The sequence below is a fragment of the Pelmatolapia mariae genome, linkage group LG23 (assembly GCF_036321145.2).
Source record: "Pelmatolapia mariae isolate MD_Pm_ZW linkage group LG23, Pm_UMD_F_2, whole genome shotgun sequence".
Lineage (NCBI taxonomy): Eukaryota > Metazoa > Chordata > Actinopteri > Cichliformes > Cichlidae > Pelmatolapia > Pelmatolapia mariae.
The window spans coordinates 29693835-29713333 of NC_086246.1; the positions used below are offsets into that span (position 1 = coordinate 29693835).

The 19499-nt window shown below is 50.5% G+C and overlaps 1 protein-coding gene across 1 annotated transcript; it reads left to right on the forward strand.

The window, feature by feature from the left end:
• Positions 1–1247: 1247 nt before the first annotated feature.
• On the forward strand, positions 1248–17565 carry LOC134620362 (E3 ubiquitin-protein ligase TRIM39-like). The gene is made up of 2 exons (XM_063466520.1): positions 1248–1895; positions 14722–17565. The coding sequence occupies exon 2, from the start codon at positions 14731–14733 to the stop codon at positions 16402–16404; it is 1674 nt and encodes a 557-aa protein (XP_063322590.1). The 5' UTR covers positions 1248–1895; positions 14722–14730; the 3' UTR covers positions 16405–17565.
• The last annotated feature ends 1934 nt before the right edge of the window (positions 17566–19499 follow it).

Genomic DNA, 19499 nt, shown 5'->3' on the forward strand with positions numbered 1-19499 from the left:
AGGAGGACGAGGAACAGGACGTGGAGGTGAAGAAGTAGGACGAAGAGGACAACAAGGACAAGGAGGAGCAAGAGGAGGATGAGGAGGGGGGGAGGAGGACGAGGAGGGGGGAGAGGAAGGGTAAGAAGAGTAAGAAATAGAATTGCTGATGACATCAGAGCTACAATAGTGGACCATGTAATCAACCATGGAGTGACCCTGAGGGAAGCTGGCCGACGGGTTCAGCCTAACTCGAGCTGCTACACTGTAGCAAGCATCATAAGGACATTTCGAAATCAGAATCGGTTAGTACAGTCACTTTGCACTAAGACTTGTAGCACTGCCATATGCTAATGAGAAACACAAAAATACCATAGATGTAAAAATACTGAAATTGTTACTTTACAGAATTGCTAGACGACCAGATGCTGGGGCAGAGGAAGCATGTTCAATGTAAACCAAGAAACCCATATAGTCAATATGGTGATTGCAAATAGTCCTATACTTGGAAATAAACACTTGAGCTTGTTTTGATGTGTGTGAATAAACACCAGTACCAGAAGTTTGGATCCCTCTATGCTTATGGATCTATGACAAAAATATGAGCTCAAACTGACATGGCCTACCTTGTGCACAGAGAAAGCAAAAGTCAGATGTGTTTTGTATTCATACCATCAGTGTGTAGTTGGCGCATTGTGTGCTTAGTAGATGATGGCTTGTGTGTACTGTTTGATACGAAAACACCATTTTTACGAAGGTGTGAAGAGTTAATCTAGCTGTGTTCGCTTTTGCAAGAGAACTACAATGTTTTGATATTTGGGTGACAGGTTTTCTTATTTGTGTGTAGAGTTTTGCAAAAATAGCCAATAGTAACAAAAAATGTGCTTAAGCAATCAGAAAAAACTGTAAATGTTGAAGTTGAATGTTAGAGCTGGACAAACAGCGCTGCGTTGAAGGAGGATTTATTATGACACGTTTGATTGGATCTCCTGAGTCTGAAGAGGAAATCATGAGACTGCACTCACAGTAGTACATAAAAAAATACTGTAACAGCTTCAGAGTGTACATGACCACAGTGGTTCACTGATTTTAACACTAATGCATGAATAAGGATCAGAGTATATCCAGGATCTCTTCTTCTTATGTGGTTTTTACATCCCCTGATGTTTTAAATCAAGGCCCAGATTTATCCATCAGGAAATCCTGTAATAGTCCAAAACTAAGATTTATAACTAACATTTAGTTTCTGCAGTAACTTTATCCAGCAAGCTGTAACTTATCTACACAGCACGTATCTGCCACTGGTAGCTTCATCCTAACAATGATACCTGCAGTATGTTTATGCTGCTGTCTCGCTTGATTCACAGCATAACAACATACAGAACATACAACAGAGCAACATCACAGGGCAGGAGTCACTGCGTCATTAGTTCAAACCAAACATCTGGAGTCACAACTGCATGATTTTCTTCTACTTTGGTTCTAATCAGACTGATGGACTCAGGCCCATCTGCCTCTTTGATGTTTCAGCGTCTGAGACCTTTTCTTTTCTCTTCACTGCTTCTTCCTGTTTCCTCCTGCTCTTCTCCACCTGTGTGGGCGTGGTCTTCGGAGCGTCCTATTGTCTTTTCTTTTCTTGGCAATGAAGACGTTGCTTTTTCCCCCTCAATTTCTTAAAAGATACAATAATAGTTGACTGAACACGAACTGTGATCACGTCCACCGAGACGTATCCACGCACTGCTGACCACCGCCTCTCAGAGGCGGAGCAACATGTGAAAGACGAGAGCTTCAGCGTCAGAGTCCAGAAGTGAAACTCACAGTGAGAACAGCAACGCTTGTTTCTCTTCACAGGAGCGTCAAACTGAGCTCTTCCAGCCTTTCTGAGCAGCACAGCAGAGCTTCTTCCAACACGGGTAAGTACAGATGATCACGATCACACTGTTTTAAAGTCCACATGTTCAGCCTCCTCTTTGTAACCTGCAAATACGGTGCGGTTCACCTGTTGGTTGGGGGTATTTCCACACACGTCTCTACATTTCTCTCCTCTAATAAACTCTTTTTTATAAAAATATGCAAATTCACCCTCTTCTGATTTTTAGCGCAGTGCAAACAAATGATAAACTTTCACTTTCAGCAGTCCTGATCTGCAACAGCAGAGATGACGCTGCTTGCATCTGCTGTTGCAGATCAGATGTGGGGACGATCCGGAGCTGTGGAAGCAAATTTATGTCAACACTCACGCGAGAAAAACATAATCACTAGCAAATAATTTCATGTCAAAGGTGTTTTAGATTTAATAATGTTTCAGATTAACTGGTGTTGGTCAAACAGATGTGTCGCAGATTCGCTTTTCCGGAGCTGCTACAGACAAAGCAGGAAATAAACACTGAAAAGCATGTCAGTGACAGTTAGTTCAAACACAGTCTGTCACTATTGTTGCTCTTGACCAAAAAAATATTTAAAATGTTCTCGAGTTTATCTGGTAATAATCCCGTGCACGAGGCGACTGTGAAAACTGCAAACAAAACCACACCCATGCTGTTCAGAATACCACGAAAGTTAACAAGAATTTTGTTGTTTTTGTTATCAGTTTTACCATATTTTATTACTCCCATGTGATTTCCTCGTTGTTGCCTGTCTGCACTCAAATGGAGTCCAGGGGTCCGTTCTTCGTACCTCGCTAAGTAAGTTAGCCGGATTTGATTGTTGACGATTTCGCGTGATCTTGGATCATTCGGTTCTCCGAAGCTCATCCGGGACTTGCTGTCATAGCAACAGATCCGTAAGCGTAGACCTGCTTGGGAGCAGGCTTACTTTATGTAAACAGGATTAGATCGCGGCCACTCAGGTATGTCCGCTTCAGTTATAGGAAAGCAACAGCGATATTTCCCCACTGTTTTTCCATAAATAAATATTATCAGTGTAACTAAAGATAATGCAGTATTTGATTCTTTTATTGATGTCATACAGATACATACAGGTCATTTCCTAAAAAAAGGGAAATGTACTATTAATCATTCTATTTCATGTATTTGATTATTTCAGATGTAATTCATATTTTAGAGTAGTAATAGTAAATTACTTTGTGTAATCAAGATGAGAGACCACGGCTATAAAAGCGAAGGTGGATTTGGGAAGTCGGTCGCAGCCATGTCCTGTCCGTTTGTACGCGAGCAACCCATTGTGGAAGGTGCAAGATTGATAAGGAGAGTTTTCAGAATTCAGCGTATATTGCGGGATAGACAGGATCCTTTAGCTCAGCGCGACAGTGTGCTCATAGAGAGATATCGCTTTTTTTGTTATTTACTTAACTCTCTCTCTCTCTCTCTCTCTCTCTCTCTCTCTCTCTCTCTCTATATATATATATATATATTGTAATGACCTGGCTGGGGTTGTTAGCCAGGTGCATTCTGGGTATTGTGTTGTCTGTGTTTTCTATCGTTCTGCTAGTTCCTATGTGTTTGATTCGCATGTTGTGTTAATGTAAGCCACAGTGGAGTTGATGTGTGTTCTGTGGAGCGGGTTGAATTGGCATGGTTGGCTGACACTGCGACTCTATGTGGTGGGAGCGTGATAGGGGTTCGGTGTCAGCAGCGTTACAGTTGTTGTAAAAACAAATGGTAAATAAATGACTGGTGTGAACCACTACTGCCTCCTGCTGGATCATTTGGGGATTATAGGCCTGCTGCTGAGACGCTCGGGGTCGTGCGGTGTATGGGACACGAGCGCTCTCCATTCGTTGTGAAGTTCGGCGATAGCTGCTAGCGCCCCGCTAGCCGTTTTAGCTAGTGAGCAGTTTAGCCAGTTCAGCTCTACTAACCCGCGGTCTTTACAATTGGTGTCAGAAGTGGGATTCATGAGTGTCTAGCAGACACTATGGAGCCGACCATAGGCGAATTAGAGCGTCTAATCCGAGACAACTGCTCGATTCTGGAAAACATGGCTGCCGAGACCCAGCGGAGAAGACCCGAGCTGGGGCGGCCAGAGGGCCACAGCGCGCCCCGGAACAGCCACCCCCTGCTCTCCCCGCAGCTGGAGGGGATTCCTGGGGCCGCACCACAGCTTCCTGGCAGGACGGCTGCTAAGCTACAGCACTACACTGGGGCGACGCAGCTGGAGCCGTACCTGGCCCAAGTCACGCTGGCTGCCGCTCACAACGGGTGGGGTCAAGAAGAGACTTCCACCCACCTGGCGCTCGCACTGGAGGGCCCAGCGCTCCAGGTTCTGCTGGACCTGCCCCTAGAGGAGCAGTGCGACCTCCGGGCTCTGACCACGGCGCTCGGCAGACGGTTTGGACAGAGACCACCAGCCGAACAGAGCAGGGAGGAGCTGGCTCGCTGACGCGAGGGAGAGAGCCTGGGGTCCTTTGCTGCGGACGTCCGCCTCTATGCTCGACGGGGCTATCCAACATTCCCAGGAGTGGCACGAGAGGAGCTGGGTCTCCACGCCTTCCTGAGGGGCCTCACACCGGAGAGGCTGCGACAGCATGTCCGGCTGTCATCCCCCCGAGACCTGGAGGAGGCATTGAGGGAGGCTGAGCGGGCTGAGGAGGTGCTGCGGGGCGAGCCAGTGGCCCGACGATCGGCCAGGGGGGTCGAGCGAGAGATGAGCGCGACCCAGTCGGATGAGGAGGAGGAGGCCAGACGAGCCCAACCAGAGGCAGTCCCCCGTCGGAGGTGCTGGACGGACTGCTGTTATCGGTGCGGGGAGCCCGGTCACCTCGCCCGGAACTGTCCTGCACCTAGTCCTCGGGCCCGAGTGCCATCACCGACGGGAAACGGCCACGGGGCGGGGCAGTGAGGGAACCCCCACCCCAATCATTAAACCCTCTCCGTGACACTCATCTTGTGGTGGGCCGCTGTGCGTCCACCCGTGGACTATACCTGGACTGTATAATTGATGGACGGTCTTGCCGGGCCCTGGTAGACACGGGGTCCACCATCTGCTTGCTGCGGAGAGGGGTGCTTCCGGAGACGGGCGGTTCATTGCCGAAAAATTGGACCCCTACTCACACAGCGTTGTACACTGTCACAGGAGAAAAGACTGTGATGCCGGGGAAAAAGACTCTGCAGGTGGTGGTGGGAACGAACAGTGTGAACCATGAGTTCTGGCTTGCCGACATAACAGACGAGTGCATTGTTGGACTGGACTTGCTGGCCCACTGGGGGGCACGGGTCGATGTGCCGGGAGTTGCCATCCACCTTGGTGCTGAGACCGTGCAGCTCCAAGTGGGCCGCGGTAGCCAGGGACAGACCCCCACCCCACCAGCACCCCCAAAGCCCTCGCGCCCCACAGCTCCAAGCCACAGCCAGGGGTCGAGGGCGGCAAGGGTGCGGAAGAGGACCCAGGGGGTGAATGTAAGCAGGGCCAACATCCCGCAGCCAGAGTCGCCGCCTAGCTCGGCAGTCTCCCCGTCACCTGAGACTGTCGCGGCAGTAGAGGAGCTTGGGCGGCGGAGTGGGGTGCACCTCAGTGCGACACAGCAGCGGCAGCTGCAGAGCCTCTTGGCAGAGTTTATGGATATTTTTGCCGCCAGGGAAGAGGACTGCACAAGGACGGGCCTGGTGCAGCACACTATCGACACTGGAGCAGCTGCTCCAATCCGGCTGCGGCCCCACCGCCTGCCCCTCGCCAAACGCCAAGCTGCCGAGGAACTGATAAAAGAGATGGCAGCTAATGGTGTCATTGAACCCTCGGATAGTCCATGGGCCGCACCTGTGGTTATGGTGCGGAAGAAAACAGGGGGTTGGCGCCCTTGTGTGGACTACAGGCGTCTGAACGCGGTCACCCGCAAGGACTCTTACCCGCTACCTCGCATCGATGACGCACTGGATTACATCGCTGGGTCCAGTTGGTTCAGCTAGACCTCCGCAGTGGGTACTGGCAGGTGGAGCTTGCTGCTGAGGCACGGCCCAAGACTGCATTCACCATAGGGCAAGGACTGTGGCAGTTTAGGGTGATGCCTTTTGGACTATGCAATGCACCAGCCACGTTTGAAAGGTTAATGGAAAGGGTCCTCAAAGACATTCCCCGTGCCCGCTGCGTGGTCTATTTGGATGACTTGCTGACTCATGCCAAGGACTTTGAACAGGCTGTTGCTAACCTGCGAGAGGTCCTGACTGCCATCCGCGGGGCCGGACTAAAGCTGAACCCGGCCAAGTGCAACCTTCTTGCTCGCCAGGTGAAGTTCCTGGGACATGTGGTGAGCGAAAAGGGGGTGGCTGCTGACCCCGAGAAGGTGGTTGCTGTGGGGGACTGGCCTCCCCCATCGAACGTCGCCGAGCTACGAAGCTTCCTGGGGCTGGCCTCCTATTATAGGAGGTTTGTAAAAGACTTTGCCACCGTCGCTAGCCCCTTGCATCAGTTGACAAACAAGGGTCAGCGGTTTGGTTGGACTGAGGACTGTGCAGCGGCTTTCGAACAGCTGAAAACTGCCCTTGTGAGTGCCCCGGTCTTGGCGTATCCTGACCCCAGCCAGCCTTTCCTTTTGGACACTGACGCCAGCAACGTGGGGGTCGGAGCTGTGCTCTCCCAGAGGGGAGAGGCTGAGGAGCGAGTGGTGGCATACTACAGCTGCAGCCTCAGCCGGGCCGAGAGGAATTACTGTGTTACCCGGCGTGAGCTGTTGGCTGTGGTCCTGGCGGTTCGTCATTTCCGACCTTACCTCCTGGGCACTAAGCTCCTGCTCAGGACCGACCATGCCAGCCTAACCTGGATGCTGAACTTTCGCCAGCCGGAGGGTCAGGTGGCCCGGTGGCTGGAAATACTACAAGAGTACGACTTTGAGGCCCAGCACCGACCAGGGCGGCAGCACGCCAACGCTGACGCCCTGTCCAGGCGCCCCTGTTCTGCGGAGGAGTGCCGGTACTGCAGGCGCCTGGAGGAGCTGGACCGGGGTCCGACATCGGCAGCAGCAGAACCCGAGGGTGAGGATGAAGGGCAGGAACCTTTCACCGCGGCGGAGCTGCAGCAGCACCAGGTGAGCGATCCAGCGCTGGGGATGGTGAGGGACTGGATGGAGGCAGGGACACGGCCAGACTGGTCCGCCGTGTCTTCCCAGGGGCCCGAGACGAAGTCGCTGTACTCCCAGTGGAACAACCTGGAGCTCCATGGCGGTGTAATCTACCAGCGGTGGCAAGCGCCAGATGGGGGAGGCGACATACTCCAGCTCCTGGTTCCCCGGGCCTTGCGGCCTGAGGTCCTCCGCTGGGTCCATGGGGCTGCAGGTACTGGCCATTTTGGGAATGGCAAGACGGTGCGGCGGCTGAGACGGCGGTTCTACTGGCCGGGGTGTCGTCAGGACGTGGAGATCCATGTCCACTGCTGTGACGACTGCGCGGCGCAGAAAGGTCCCAGCCAGCGCTCCCATGCCCCATTGCAGCAATACCTAGTTGGGGCGCCAATGGAGCGGATCGGAGTGGACATCCTGGGTCCGTTCCCTGTTACTGATGCCGGCAACCGGTATGTCCTGGTCGCGATGGATTATTTCTCAAAGTGGCCAGAGGCGTACGCGGTGCCGGATCAGAGTGCGGTGACGACGGCGCGGACCCTGGTGGATGAGATGTTCACGCGGTTTGGTGTACCGGAGGAGCTCCATAGCGACCAAGGGAGGAATTTTGAGAGCCAGGTGCTGGGAGAAGTGTGTCGGAGGCTGGGGGTGAGAAAAACGAGGACCACCCCCCTCCATCCTCAGAGCGATGGTCTGGTTGAGCGGTTCAACCGCACGCTGGCCACCCAGCTGGCCATCCTGACCAGCCAACATCAGAGGGACTGGGACCAACACCTGCCCCTTGTTTTGTGGGCGAATCCGCCTGCCCCTCGCCAAACGCCAAGCTGCCGAGGAACTGATAAAAGAGATGGCAGCTAATGGTGTCATTGAACCCTCGGATAGTCCATGGGCCGCACCTGTGGTTATGGTGCGGAAGAAAACAGGGGGTTGGCGCCCTTGTGTGGACTACAGGCGTCTGAACGCGGTCACCCGCAAGGACTCTTACCCGCTACCTCGCATCGATGACGCACTGGATTACATCGCTGGGTCCAGTTGGTTCAGCTAGACCTCCGCAGTGGGTACTGGCAGGTGGAGCTTGCTGCTGAGGCACGGCCCAAGACTGCATTCACCATAGGGCAAGGACTGTGGCAGTTTAGGGTGATGCCTTTTGGACTATGCAATGCACCAGCCACGTTTGAAAGGTTAATGGAAAGGGTCCTCAAAGACATTCCCCGTGCCCGCTGCGTGGTCTATTTGGATGACTTGCTGACTCATGCCAAGGACTTTGAACAGGCTGTTGCTAACCTGCGAGAGGTCCTGACTGCCATCCGCGGGGCCGGACTAAAGCTGAACCCGGCCAAGTGCAACCTTCTTGCTCGCCAGGTGAAGTTCCTGGGACATGTGGTGAGCGAAAAGGGGGTGGCTGCTGACCCCGAGAAGGTGGTTGCTGTGGGGGACTGGCCTCCCCCATCGAACGTCGCCGAGCTACGAAGCTTCCTGGGGCTGGCCTCCTATTATAGGAGGTTTGTAAAAGACTTTGCCACCGTCGCTAGCCCCTTGCATCAGTTGACAAACAAGGGTCAGCGGTTTGGTTGGACTGAGGACTGTGCAGCGGCTTTCGAACAGCTGAAAACTGCCCTTGTGAGTGCCCCGGTCTTGGCGTATCCTGACCCCAGCCAGCCTTTCCTTTTGGACACTGACGCCAGCAACGTGGGGGTCGGAGCTGTGCTCTCCCAGAGGGGAGAGGCTGAGGAGCGAGTGGTGGCATACTACAGCTGCAGCCTCAGCCGGGCCGAGAGGAATTACTGTGTTACCCGGCGTGAGCTGTTGGCTGTGGTCCTGGCGGTTCGTCATTTCCGACCTTACCTCCTGGGCACTAAGCTCCTGCTCAGGACCGACCATGCCAGCCTAACCTGGATGCTGAACTTTCGCCAGCCGGAGGGTCAGGTGGCCCGGTGGCTGGAAATACTACAAGAGTACGACTTTGAGGCCCAGCACCGACCAGGGCGGCAGCACGCCAACGCTGACGCCCTGTCCAGGCGCCCCTGTTCTGCGGAGGAGTGCCGGTACTGCAGGCGCCTGGAGGAGCTGGACCGGGGTCCGACATCGGCAGCAGCAGAACCCGAGGGTGAGGATGAAGGGCAGGAACCTTTCACCGCGGCGGAGCTGCAGCAGCACCAGGTGAGCGATCCAGCGCTGGGGATGGTGAGGGACTGGATGGAGGCAGGGACACGGCCAGACTGGTCCGCCGTGTCTTCCCAGGGGCCCGAGACGAAGTCGCTGTACTCCCAGTGGAACAACCTGGAGCTCCATGGCGGTGTAATCTACCAGCGGTGGCAAGCGCCAGATGGGGGAGGCGACATACTCCAGCTCCTGGTTCCCCGGGCCTTGCGGCCTGAGGTCCTCCGCTGGGTCCATGGGGCTGCAGGTACTGGCCATTTTGGGAATGGCAAGACGGTGCGGCGGCTGAGACGGCGGTTCTACTGGCCGGGGTGTCGTCAGGACGTGGAGATCCATGTCCACTGCTGTGACGACTGCGCGGCGCAGAAAGGTCCCAGCCAGCGCTCCCATGCCCCATTGCAGCAATACCTAGTTGGGGCGCCAATGGAGCGGATCGGAGTGGACATCCTGGGTCCGTTCCCTGTTACTGATGCCGGCAACCGGTATGTCCTGGTCGCGATGGATTATTTCTCAAAGTGGCCAGAGGCGTACGCGGTGCCGGATCAGAGTGCGGTGACGACGGCGCGGACCCTGGTGGATGAGATGTTCACGCGGTTTGGTGTACCGGAGGAGCTCCATAGCGACCAAGGGAGGAATTTTGAGAGCCAGGTGCTGGGAGAAGTGTGTCGGAGGCTGGGGGTGAGAAAAACGAGGACCACCCCCCTCCATCCTCAGAGCGATGGTCTGGTTGAGCGGTTCAACCGCACGCTGGCCACCCAGCTGGCCATCCTGACCAGCCAACATCAGAGGGACTGGGACCAACACCTGCCCCTTGTTTTGTGGGCGAATCCGCCTGCCCCTCGCCAAACGCCAAGCTGCCGAGGAACTGATAAAAGAGATGGCAGCTAATGGTGTCATTGAACCCTCGGATAGTCCATGGGCCGCACCTGTGGTTATGGTGCGGAAGAAAACAGGGGGTTGGCGCCCTTGTGTGGACTACAGGCGTCTGAACGCGGTCACCCGCAAGGACTCTTACCCGCTACCTCGCATCGATGACGCACTGGATTACATCGCTGGGTCCAGTTGGTTCAGCTAGACCTCCGCAGTGGGTACTGGCAGGTGGAGCTTGCTGCTGAGGCACGGCCCAAGACTGCATTCACCATAGGGCAAGGACTGTGGCAGTTTAGGGTGATGCCTTTTGGACTATGCAATGCACCAGCCACGTTTGAAAGGTTAATGGAAAGGGTCCTCAAAGACATTCCCCGTGCCCGCTGCGTGGTCTATTTGGATGACTTGCTGACTCATGCCAAGGACTTTGAACAGGCTGTTGCTAACCTGCGAGAGGTCCTGACTGCCATCCGCGGGGCCGGACTAAAGCTGAACCCGGCCAAGTGCAACCTTCTTGCTCGCCAGGTGAAGTTCCTGGGACATGTGGTGAGCGAAAAGGGGGTGGCTGCTGACCCCGAGAAGGTGGTTGCTGTGGGGGACTGGCCTCCCCCATCGAACGTCGCCGAGCTACGAAGCTTCCTGGGGCTGGCCTCCTATTATAGGAGGTTTGTAAAAGACTTTGCCACCGTCGCTAGCCCCTTGCATCAGTTGACAAACAAGGGTCAGCGGTTTGGTTGGACTGAGGACTGTGCAGCGGCTTTCGAACAGCTGAAAACTGCCCTTGTGAGTGCCCCGGTCTTGGCGTATCCTGACCCCAGCCAGCCTTTCCTTTTGGACACTGACGCCAGCAACGTGGGGGTCGGAGCTGTGCTCTCCCAGAGGGGAGAGGCTGAGGAGCGAGTGGTGGCATACTACAGCTGCAGCCTCAGCCGGGCCGAGAGGAATTACTGTGTTACCCGGCGTGAGCTGTTGGCTGTGGTCCTGGCGGTTCGTCATTTCCGACCTTACCTCCTGGGCACTAAGCTCCTGCTCAGGACCGACCATGCCAGCCTAACCTGGATGCTGAACTTTCGCCAGCCGGAGGGTCAGGTGGCCCGGTGGCTGGAAATACTACAAGAGTACGACTTTGAGGCCCAGCACCGACCAGGGCGGCAGCACGCCAACGCTGACGCCCTGTCCAGGCGCCCCTGTTCTGCGGAGGAGTGCCGGTACTGCAGGCGCCTGGAGGAGCTGGACCGGGGTCCGACATCGGCAGCAGCAGAACCCGAGGGTGAGGATGAAGGGCAGGAACCTTTCACCGCGGCGGAGCTGCAGCAGCACCAGGTGAGCGATCCAGCGCTGGGGATGGTGAGGGACTGGATGGAGGCAGGGACACGGCCAGACTGGTCCGCCGTGTCTTCCCAGGGGCCCGAGACGAAGTCGCTGTACTCCCAGTGGAACAACCTGGAGCTCCATGGCGGTGTAATCTACCAGCGGTGGCAAGCGCCAGATGGGGGAGGCGACATACTCCAGCTCCTGGTTCCCCGGGCCTTGCGGCCTGAGGTCCTCCGCTGGGTCCATGGGGCTGCAGGTACTGGCCATTTTGGGAATGGCAAGACGGTGCGGCGGCTGAGACGGCGGTTCTACTGGCCGGGGTGTCGTCAGGACGTGGAGATCCATGTCCACTGCTGTGACGACTGCGCGGCGCAGAAAGGTCCCAGCCAGCGCTCCCATGCCCCATTGCAGCAATACCTAGTTGGGGCGCCAATGGAGCGGATCGGAGTGGACATCCTGGGTCCGTTCCCTGTTACTGATGCCGGCAACCGGTATGTCCTGGTCGCGATGGATTATTTCTCAAAGTGGCCAGAGGCGTACGCGGTGCCGGATCAGAGTGCGGTGACGACGGCGCGGACCCTGGTGGATGAGATGTTCACGCGGTTTGGTGTACCGGAGGAGCTCCATAGCGACCAAGGGAGGAATTTTGAGAGCCAGGTGCTGGGAGAAGTGTGTCGGAGGCTGGGGGTGAGAAAAACGAGGACCACCCCCCTCCATCCTCAGAGCGATGGTCTGGTTGAGCGGTTCAACCGCACGCTGGCCACCCAGCTGGCCATCCTGACCAGCCAACATCAGAGGGACTGGGACCAACACCTGCCCCTTGTTTTGTGGGCGTATCGAACAGCAGGAGTCAAGTCAGTGTACTCCTGCAGCGTTAATGTTCGGAAGGGAGCTCCGAACCCCGGTGGACTTGGTGTTCGGGGCGCCCCCTGAGCCGGAGATTGCTGGTGGACCAGAGATGGACTACTTCCGGCGGCTCAGGGAGCGGTTGCACACGGTGCATCAGCTGGCAAGACGGACATTGGAGGGAGCCGGGGCCCGCCAGAAACGGGCGTACGATACCCGTGCGCACGGTCCTATGCTGGGGGCCGGAGATCGGGTCTTGGTGTTCTGCCCCCAGAGGAAGCGGGGGCTGACCCCCAAGCTCATGAGCCACTGGCAAGGCCCGGGCGAGATCCTGGAACAGCTATCGGAAGTGGTCTTACGAGTCCGGATGCCGGGGCGGGGAAGGCGGGTGGTGCTACACAAGGACCGGCTGGCGCCATACCATCCGCTTGCCCCCAACCCACAGACTGGTGTGCAGCCTGGGGACTCCTTGCCCCCTACGGCCGGCCCAAATGGGGGCGCCATGGATTCCCAGTCAAGGCCGAAGCGTACTCGACGCCGGCCCGGACATTTGCTGGACTACAGAGTGGACAGTTAAGGTTGTGGGGACACTAAACCTCTTGGGGGGGGGCTGTGTAATGACCTGGCTGGGGTTGTTAGCCAGGTGCATTCTGGGTATTGTGTTGTCTGTGTTTTCTATCGTTCTGCTAGTTCCTATGTGTTTGATTCGCATGTTGTGTTAATGTAAGCCACAGTGGAGTTGATGTGTGTTCTGTGGAGCGGGTTGAATTGGCATGGTTGGCTGACACCGCGACTCTATGTGGTGGGAGCGTGATAGGGGTTCGGTGTCAGCAGCGTTACAGTTGTTGTAAAAACAAATGGTAAATAAATGACTGGTGTGAACCACTACTGCCTCCTGCTGGATCATTTGGGGATTATAGGCCTGCTGCTGAGACGCTCGGGGTCGTGCGGTGTATGGGACACGAGCGCTCTCCATTCGTTGTGAAGTTCGACGATAGCTGCTAGCGCCCCGCTAGCCGTTTTAGCTAGTGAGCAGTTTAGCCAGTTCAGCTCTACTAACCCGCGGTCTTTACAATATATATGTATAGATAGATAGATGGATAGATAGATATATCTCCCAACTTACTGTGCATGCTTCAGTCACCCCTCGCATGGGAACAGGTAAAAGTGATGGAGTGTTATGTAAAACTACACACAAAAAAACCCACAATGTCAATAAATGTCACGGTACAAAAAGCCGGGGTGTGACGAGGGGGTGCAGGACCACCACCTGTCTTTATTTGCTCTGCCCTTTTCTTGGTTGCTGTTATAAACAAACAAACAGATTATTGCAGGGTCTCTTTTCAAGAGACTAAAAGCAATATAAGTGATAAATATTACCATTCTGTAGAATATTCTTATATTTCACTTTTACTTGTTCCCATGTTCTAGTGGGTCCTGTTGTGGCTCTAATGTGAAAGAGGATATGATGTAATATAATATAATGTGGTATAATATAATATCACATGATATAATGTAATATCATGGATCACTTACGAGTTTAATTTGTCAGCAACTTTCTGCCAGCCCTCTCTCCTTGCTTTTGCAGCCTTTGCAGTGTTCCTCTGCGTTTTAATTAAACTCTGAAACTCCTGAAATCCCTCAATCAAGAGTTCTTGCTCTGCTGCCGTGAAATACTGAGCGCGCTCCTTCGACATCTTCGCCGACCAATCACAGGGTTGCCGATCAATGTTTCTACTATCGATGCGTAGCCCCTTTTAAGCCACCCAGTGATCTCAGATTACTTCATCCAGCTATACTAATCGTCAACAACAGGTGTGTTCGGAGAACCGGATTAGCGAGCTCAAAGTTAGCGCGATGATTTGATCTTGGATGTGTCATTTGATCTTGGATGTAGTAAGCGAGGTACGAAGAACGGACCCCAGTCCAGCAATGCCACATGTGTCCAAGTGCCATAGCCTGCAACCAGATTAACTTGTGACACATCTGCACCTGGCTCTATTAACATATTGAGTAGAAGCTGAGTGCACTCACACCTGAAGCATTTAAATCGACCCACAAACATCATGTTCAAAGATGGATTGTTAAGACTAAAATCAGTCATTAAGCAAGCAACAACAACAAGGATTGTTTATTTCTGTTTATTTAAAATGTGTAACATCTGTAATCGCTTTCTGCACAAGGGAAGAGGAGCATTCCATTAAGAGGAGCAACGAATGAAAAACTTCATAACGAGGATCAGGAAAGGCAGTGTGCATCAGGACATGGCAATTATAATTTGGCCAAAATACCTTCACCCATGAAATATAATTATTTGCTTGTATTCATTTTTCCTCACATACAAGATGAGGCTAACTAATAATATAAAAGGATTAATTAAAAAAGTTACCATTTTAAAAAAGGCTTTACAGACTAATGTCATTGGGGAAAATGGTCATAAACTGTGTTTAGAGCTGTCTGAACTTTGACCTCAGTATTTGAAACTTAACATGAACATCCACCAGTGGAATTAATAAACTCAGTTTCTTTTCTTCCTCACTCAGAGTGCAGACATGTCTGCTGCCAGCTGTCTTCTATCTGAAGATCAGTTTCTGTGCTCCATCTGTCTGGATGTCTTCACTGATCCAGTCTCCACACCATGTGGACACAACTTCTGCAAAAACTGCATCAGTCAACACTGGGATATCAGCTACAGGTGTCAGTGTCCCATGTGTAAAAAGGTGTTCAGGATGAGACCTGAGCTGCACATCAACACTTTCATCTCTGAGATGGTTTCTCAGTTCAGACGTGAAGCTCAGCAGAAAGTCAGCAGCAGCAGCTCAGAGCAACAAGCTGCCAAACCAGGAGAAGTTCCCTGTGACATCTGCACTGGAACCAAACTGAAGGCCCTGAAGTCCTGCCTGGTGTGTCTGGCCTCCTACTGTCAGACTCACCTGGAGCCTCATCTGACAGCTTCACGTCTGAAAAGACATCAGCTGATCGATCCTGAGGAGAACCTGGAAGGCAGGATGTGTATGAAGCACGATAAACCTCTGGAGCTGTTCTGTAAGAACGATCAGACATGTGTCTGCATGCTCTGCTGTGTTTTTGACCACAAGACTCATGAGTTTGTTCCTCTGAGAGAAGAATATGAAGGAAAGAAGGCAGAACTGTGGAAGACTGAGACTGAAATTAAACAGATGATCACGAAGAGACGACTGAAGATTCAGGAGATCAAAGAGTCAGTGAAGATGAGTAAAGATGCTGCAGACAGAAAGAAAGCAGAAGGTGTTCAGGTCTTCACTGCTCTGAAGGAGTCTGTTGACAGACGCCTGAACGAGCTCATAAAGGAGATCGAAGACAAACAGGAAATAACAAAGAAACAGGCTGAAGGTTTCATCAAAGATCTGGAACAGGAAATCTCTGAGCTGATGAAGAGAAGCTCTGAGGTGGAGCAGCTCTCACGCTCTAAAGATCACCTCCACCTCCTCCAAAGCTTCTCATCCCTGAAAGCTGCTCTAACCACCAAACACTGGACAGAGGTCAGTATCCATCCACCATCATATGAGGGGACTGTGGTGAGAGCTGTGGATCAGCTGAAGGAGACACTGGGTGAAGAGTTTGAAGACTTGTTTGAGGCTGAGCTGAAGAGGGTCCAGCAGTATGCAGTGGATGTGACTCTTGATCCTGATACAGCACATCCTGAACTCATTGTGTCTGACGATGGAAAACAAGTACAACGTAGTGACAATAGGAAGGAATGTCCACACAACCCAAAGAGATTTTCGAAGTTTGTTTGTGTTTTAGGAAAGCAGAGATTCTCTTCAGGCAGATTTTACTTTGAGGTTCAGGTTGAAGACAAGACCAAATGGATATTAGGAGTGGTCAGAGAGTCAGTGAACAGGAAGGAAGCCATCACACCGAGTCCTGAGAAAGGTTACTGGACTGTAGCGGAACATAAAAACATTTGTGTAGCTCTTGATAAACCTCAAGTCCATCTCTCTCTTCAGTCTGTTCCTGAGAAGGTGGGGGTGTTTGTGGATTATGAGGAGGGTCTGGTCTCCTTCCATGATGTAGATCATGCAACTCTTGTCTACTCCTTTACTGGCTGCTCCTTTATGGAAAAACTCTATCCACTCTTCTATCCTGGTGTTAATGATGATGGTAAAAACTCTTCACCTCTGACCATCTGTCCTGTGATGATGGGTGACTGCATCAGTGATGATGATGAGGATGATGATAACTGATCATCAGTCAGTCAGTCTGATCTTTTTTCATGAAGAGATTGCATCAATTAAAGATTAATCGCAACATTTAACTAACACAGAGAAGTCCTAAAAACAGAACTGAGCAACTCAAACCTGCTGATGGAAACCATGACATTCGGTCAGAACCGGCAGGTCAAGTCAGCATGCTGAACTTTAATTGATTTGTTTGTTTTACTGTTTTCAGCCTGATAACAGTATAACCAGTCTGAGGAGTTTCAGTTTGAAAAAGACCTTTCCTTAATTTTCTTCCAGCCTTTTAAGGCACAGATGTTGTTAAATATCAAAAACAGGATTCAGAAACTGTTCTGCTGTTTTAACATGTGCAGCACACTTGTACATAAAAAAAAAAAAAAAAATCTGAACTTTTGTTTTCTCCTTTCATGTTTTTTGATGATAATCAGCTGCTGAACTCTAGTCTTCTTCCCTGTAATGTGGCAGCATCATGTGAGGTGAACAGTTTGGGAAGAGGTTCATGTCTCTGTTCTCATGAAGAAAATGATCCATTTGAGGAAATTTCATTCTGAGAATGCTGAACCTCTCCTTTTCTTTCAGTCTTTTCAGGCGCAGACATTAAAACATATACTGTTCACAAATGTGGGTACAAATGTTAATATTTAATTATTTTCAGGCCTGCAGTCAAACAGATTCATGTATTTGTTCTCCTCGTCAACCTCCAAATCATCATTAATGAAGCAGATTTAAACGTTACATTTAAATGGGGAAAAAAAAGCTTCTAACTGTGAGTTCAGGTTTTATCAGGTGGCACCAACACATCAGTCTGAAACACACTGACGAGTTTATGATTTGTTCCTGTAAATCTGTATTTCTTATTGATGGTCAGATCAGACAAGCCCTACAGGACAGCTTTCTGTATTTCATCCAATATTTCAATAAAATTGATATCTGTTCCTTTTAGAGTGCTAATGTTTGGAAAGTTTGAGATATTTCCTAATGTTGATGAACAGTTTGAGTCTTGAAGACATAAAACTATTGTAGTTATAAACTGTAATGAATGTTTAATGGCAGCAGAATCAGATGTGTAAAAATTAAGATGTACTGTTCATCTGATGATATCTCAGGCTGTTCTTCATCTGTTTTGTGACATGATCATTAAATAAGACTTTCTACTGTCTGTTCTGTTTCAAGGAAGATCAATAAAGACTTGTCTTTCACTTTGGGCTCCTGGTTTCAGCTTTTTAAAATCTTGGTTGTGGCTGTGGGATGGTGATGCTACCAGAAATGTGATTAGTGAGTTGGACTGGTTTCTGCTCTGGAGCAGGTTAGGTCCACCGCATAGGGATTAAATGTGAACTTAGGGTAAATGGAGAAAATTCCCACACTTCCGATATGTTTTTACAATATTTTTTATTTACTCCAGTTGTGATTTATTGTCAAGAAGTGTCAGTAAACTAATGAATGTACTAACCAATTAAAAAAAAATTAATTCAAGTCCAGTTTAGTTGACTGTCTTGATTAGAATAAATGTGTATTACGTCTCAGTCACTGAATAAGATGACTCCCTTTAACGTAAAAGCTTAATAAAGTTTAAAATGCAGAGGGAAGCCTCTGTCAGTGTGCTGATGCCGCTCCCGATCGTTTTTTTCTGACCTGGTGAAAAACCAAAACGAACGACTCGAGACAGACTTCTTCAATTCAATCAACTTCTTTATTTCAACCGCTGCGCAGGAGGGAATCAGCTCAGCGTAAAGCCTCTTGCAGATTCGAAGGGCAGTCTTTCGAACTGTTACATTTATATTATTCCAAAGTTCCTTATTTACCTGCCACCTTCCCTGTTATTCTGATATCACGTTCGCCTATACGTCATACACAGTTTTGATCAAAGCAACTTCTTCCTCATCTATCGTCTTCTACCTTTCCTTTTAAGGTCTTAATTGTTTATGTGTGTGTGTGATGTACATGTCTCTATCTGCAATGTGTGTGTGTGTGCAGGTCATGTCAAGTGTGAGTGTGAGTGTGAGTGTGCGCTTTGTAGGTGTTAAGTGTGTTGCTCCGGGGGTTACGCTTTCCTCCTTAGTTCTGCTTTTGTAGTCTATACTTATCCAAGGTGTTAGACTGTTCTTAACGCTGCCCTGAGTTTGTCTTAAAGATGTTTCAGCTGCTTTTAAATACTGTCAGAGATGTTCTGACACCCCGAAAGATGAAAACCAAACTAAGAACTCTGTGAATCTGTAAATCTTTAATACTAAATTATTTCCACATGATGGGATTCACTTTCCCCTCCTTTCAGGTTTTATTCCAGCTATTAAAACACATTTAAAATATCAATAATAATCAATCAAGGAGATCCTGTGCCATTAGTTCAAACCAAACATCTGGAGTCACAGCTGCATGATCTTCTTCTGCTTAGCTTCTAATCAGGCTGATGGTCCATCTGCTTCTTTGATGTTTCAGCATCTGAGTCTTTTCCTTGTTGCTTCTTTTTCCTCCTTTTCTCGTCCTGAGTGGGTGTGGTATTGAGAGCGGAGAGCGTCCTCCAGGTGGCGCTACGCGTCCTCTTGTCTGCGCTGCTTCTCTTTCATGATGCTCTGGAAAAGATTTTAGACCATGAAGATGTTAAGTTTTTCCCTTTTCAATAAAATAAAAGAGATGTTGTTAGAACACCAGCACTGATCAGATTTACTGAGGCAAAATCACAATAAAAATGCACTATTTATCCATGGTAACACTTTATATTAAGGGTTTAATTCCTCTGGAACACGTTTTTTTTTTTTTTAACTGAATTTAATTATAATGACCTCAAAATAGTTAGTGTTAGAAACACTGCTTATAAAATGTAGTATACCACCTGTCATGAAAAAAAGAAAACACAAACTTATATTGGTTTTAGTTTTAAGAACAAACTGAATTCATGTCTTTGTTCTCAAATTTGAGTGCAGTGGACTTCGGAAGTCAGAAATTATTCAAATATGACATCAAACCACCAAAACTCATTTTTCTGTTCAAGAATTCACATAAACAACTGAAATTTGGCATCTTAATCACAAAATAATAATGTGGTTTACTAGTTGTTTTCTGCCTTTATGTAAAACAGTACGTTTGAAAATTAATGGATA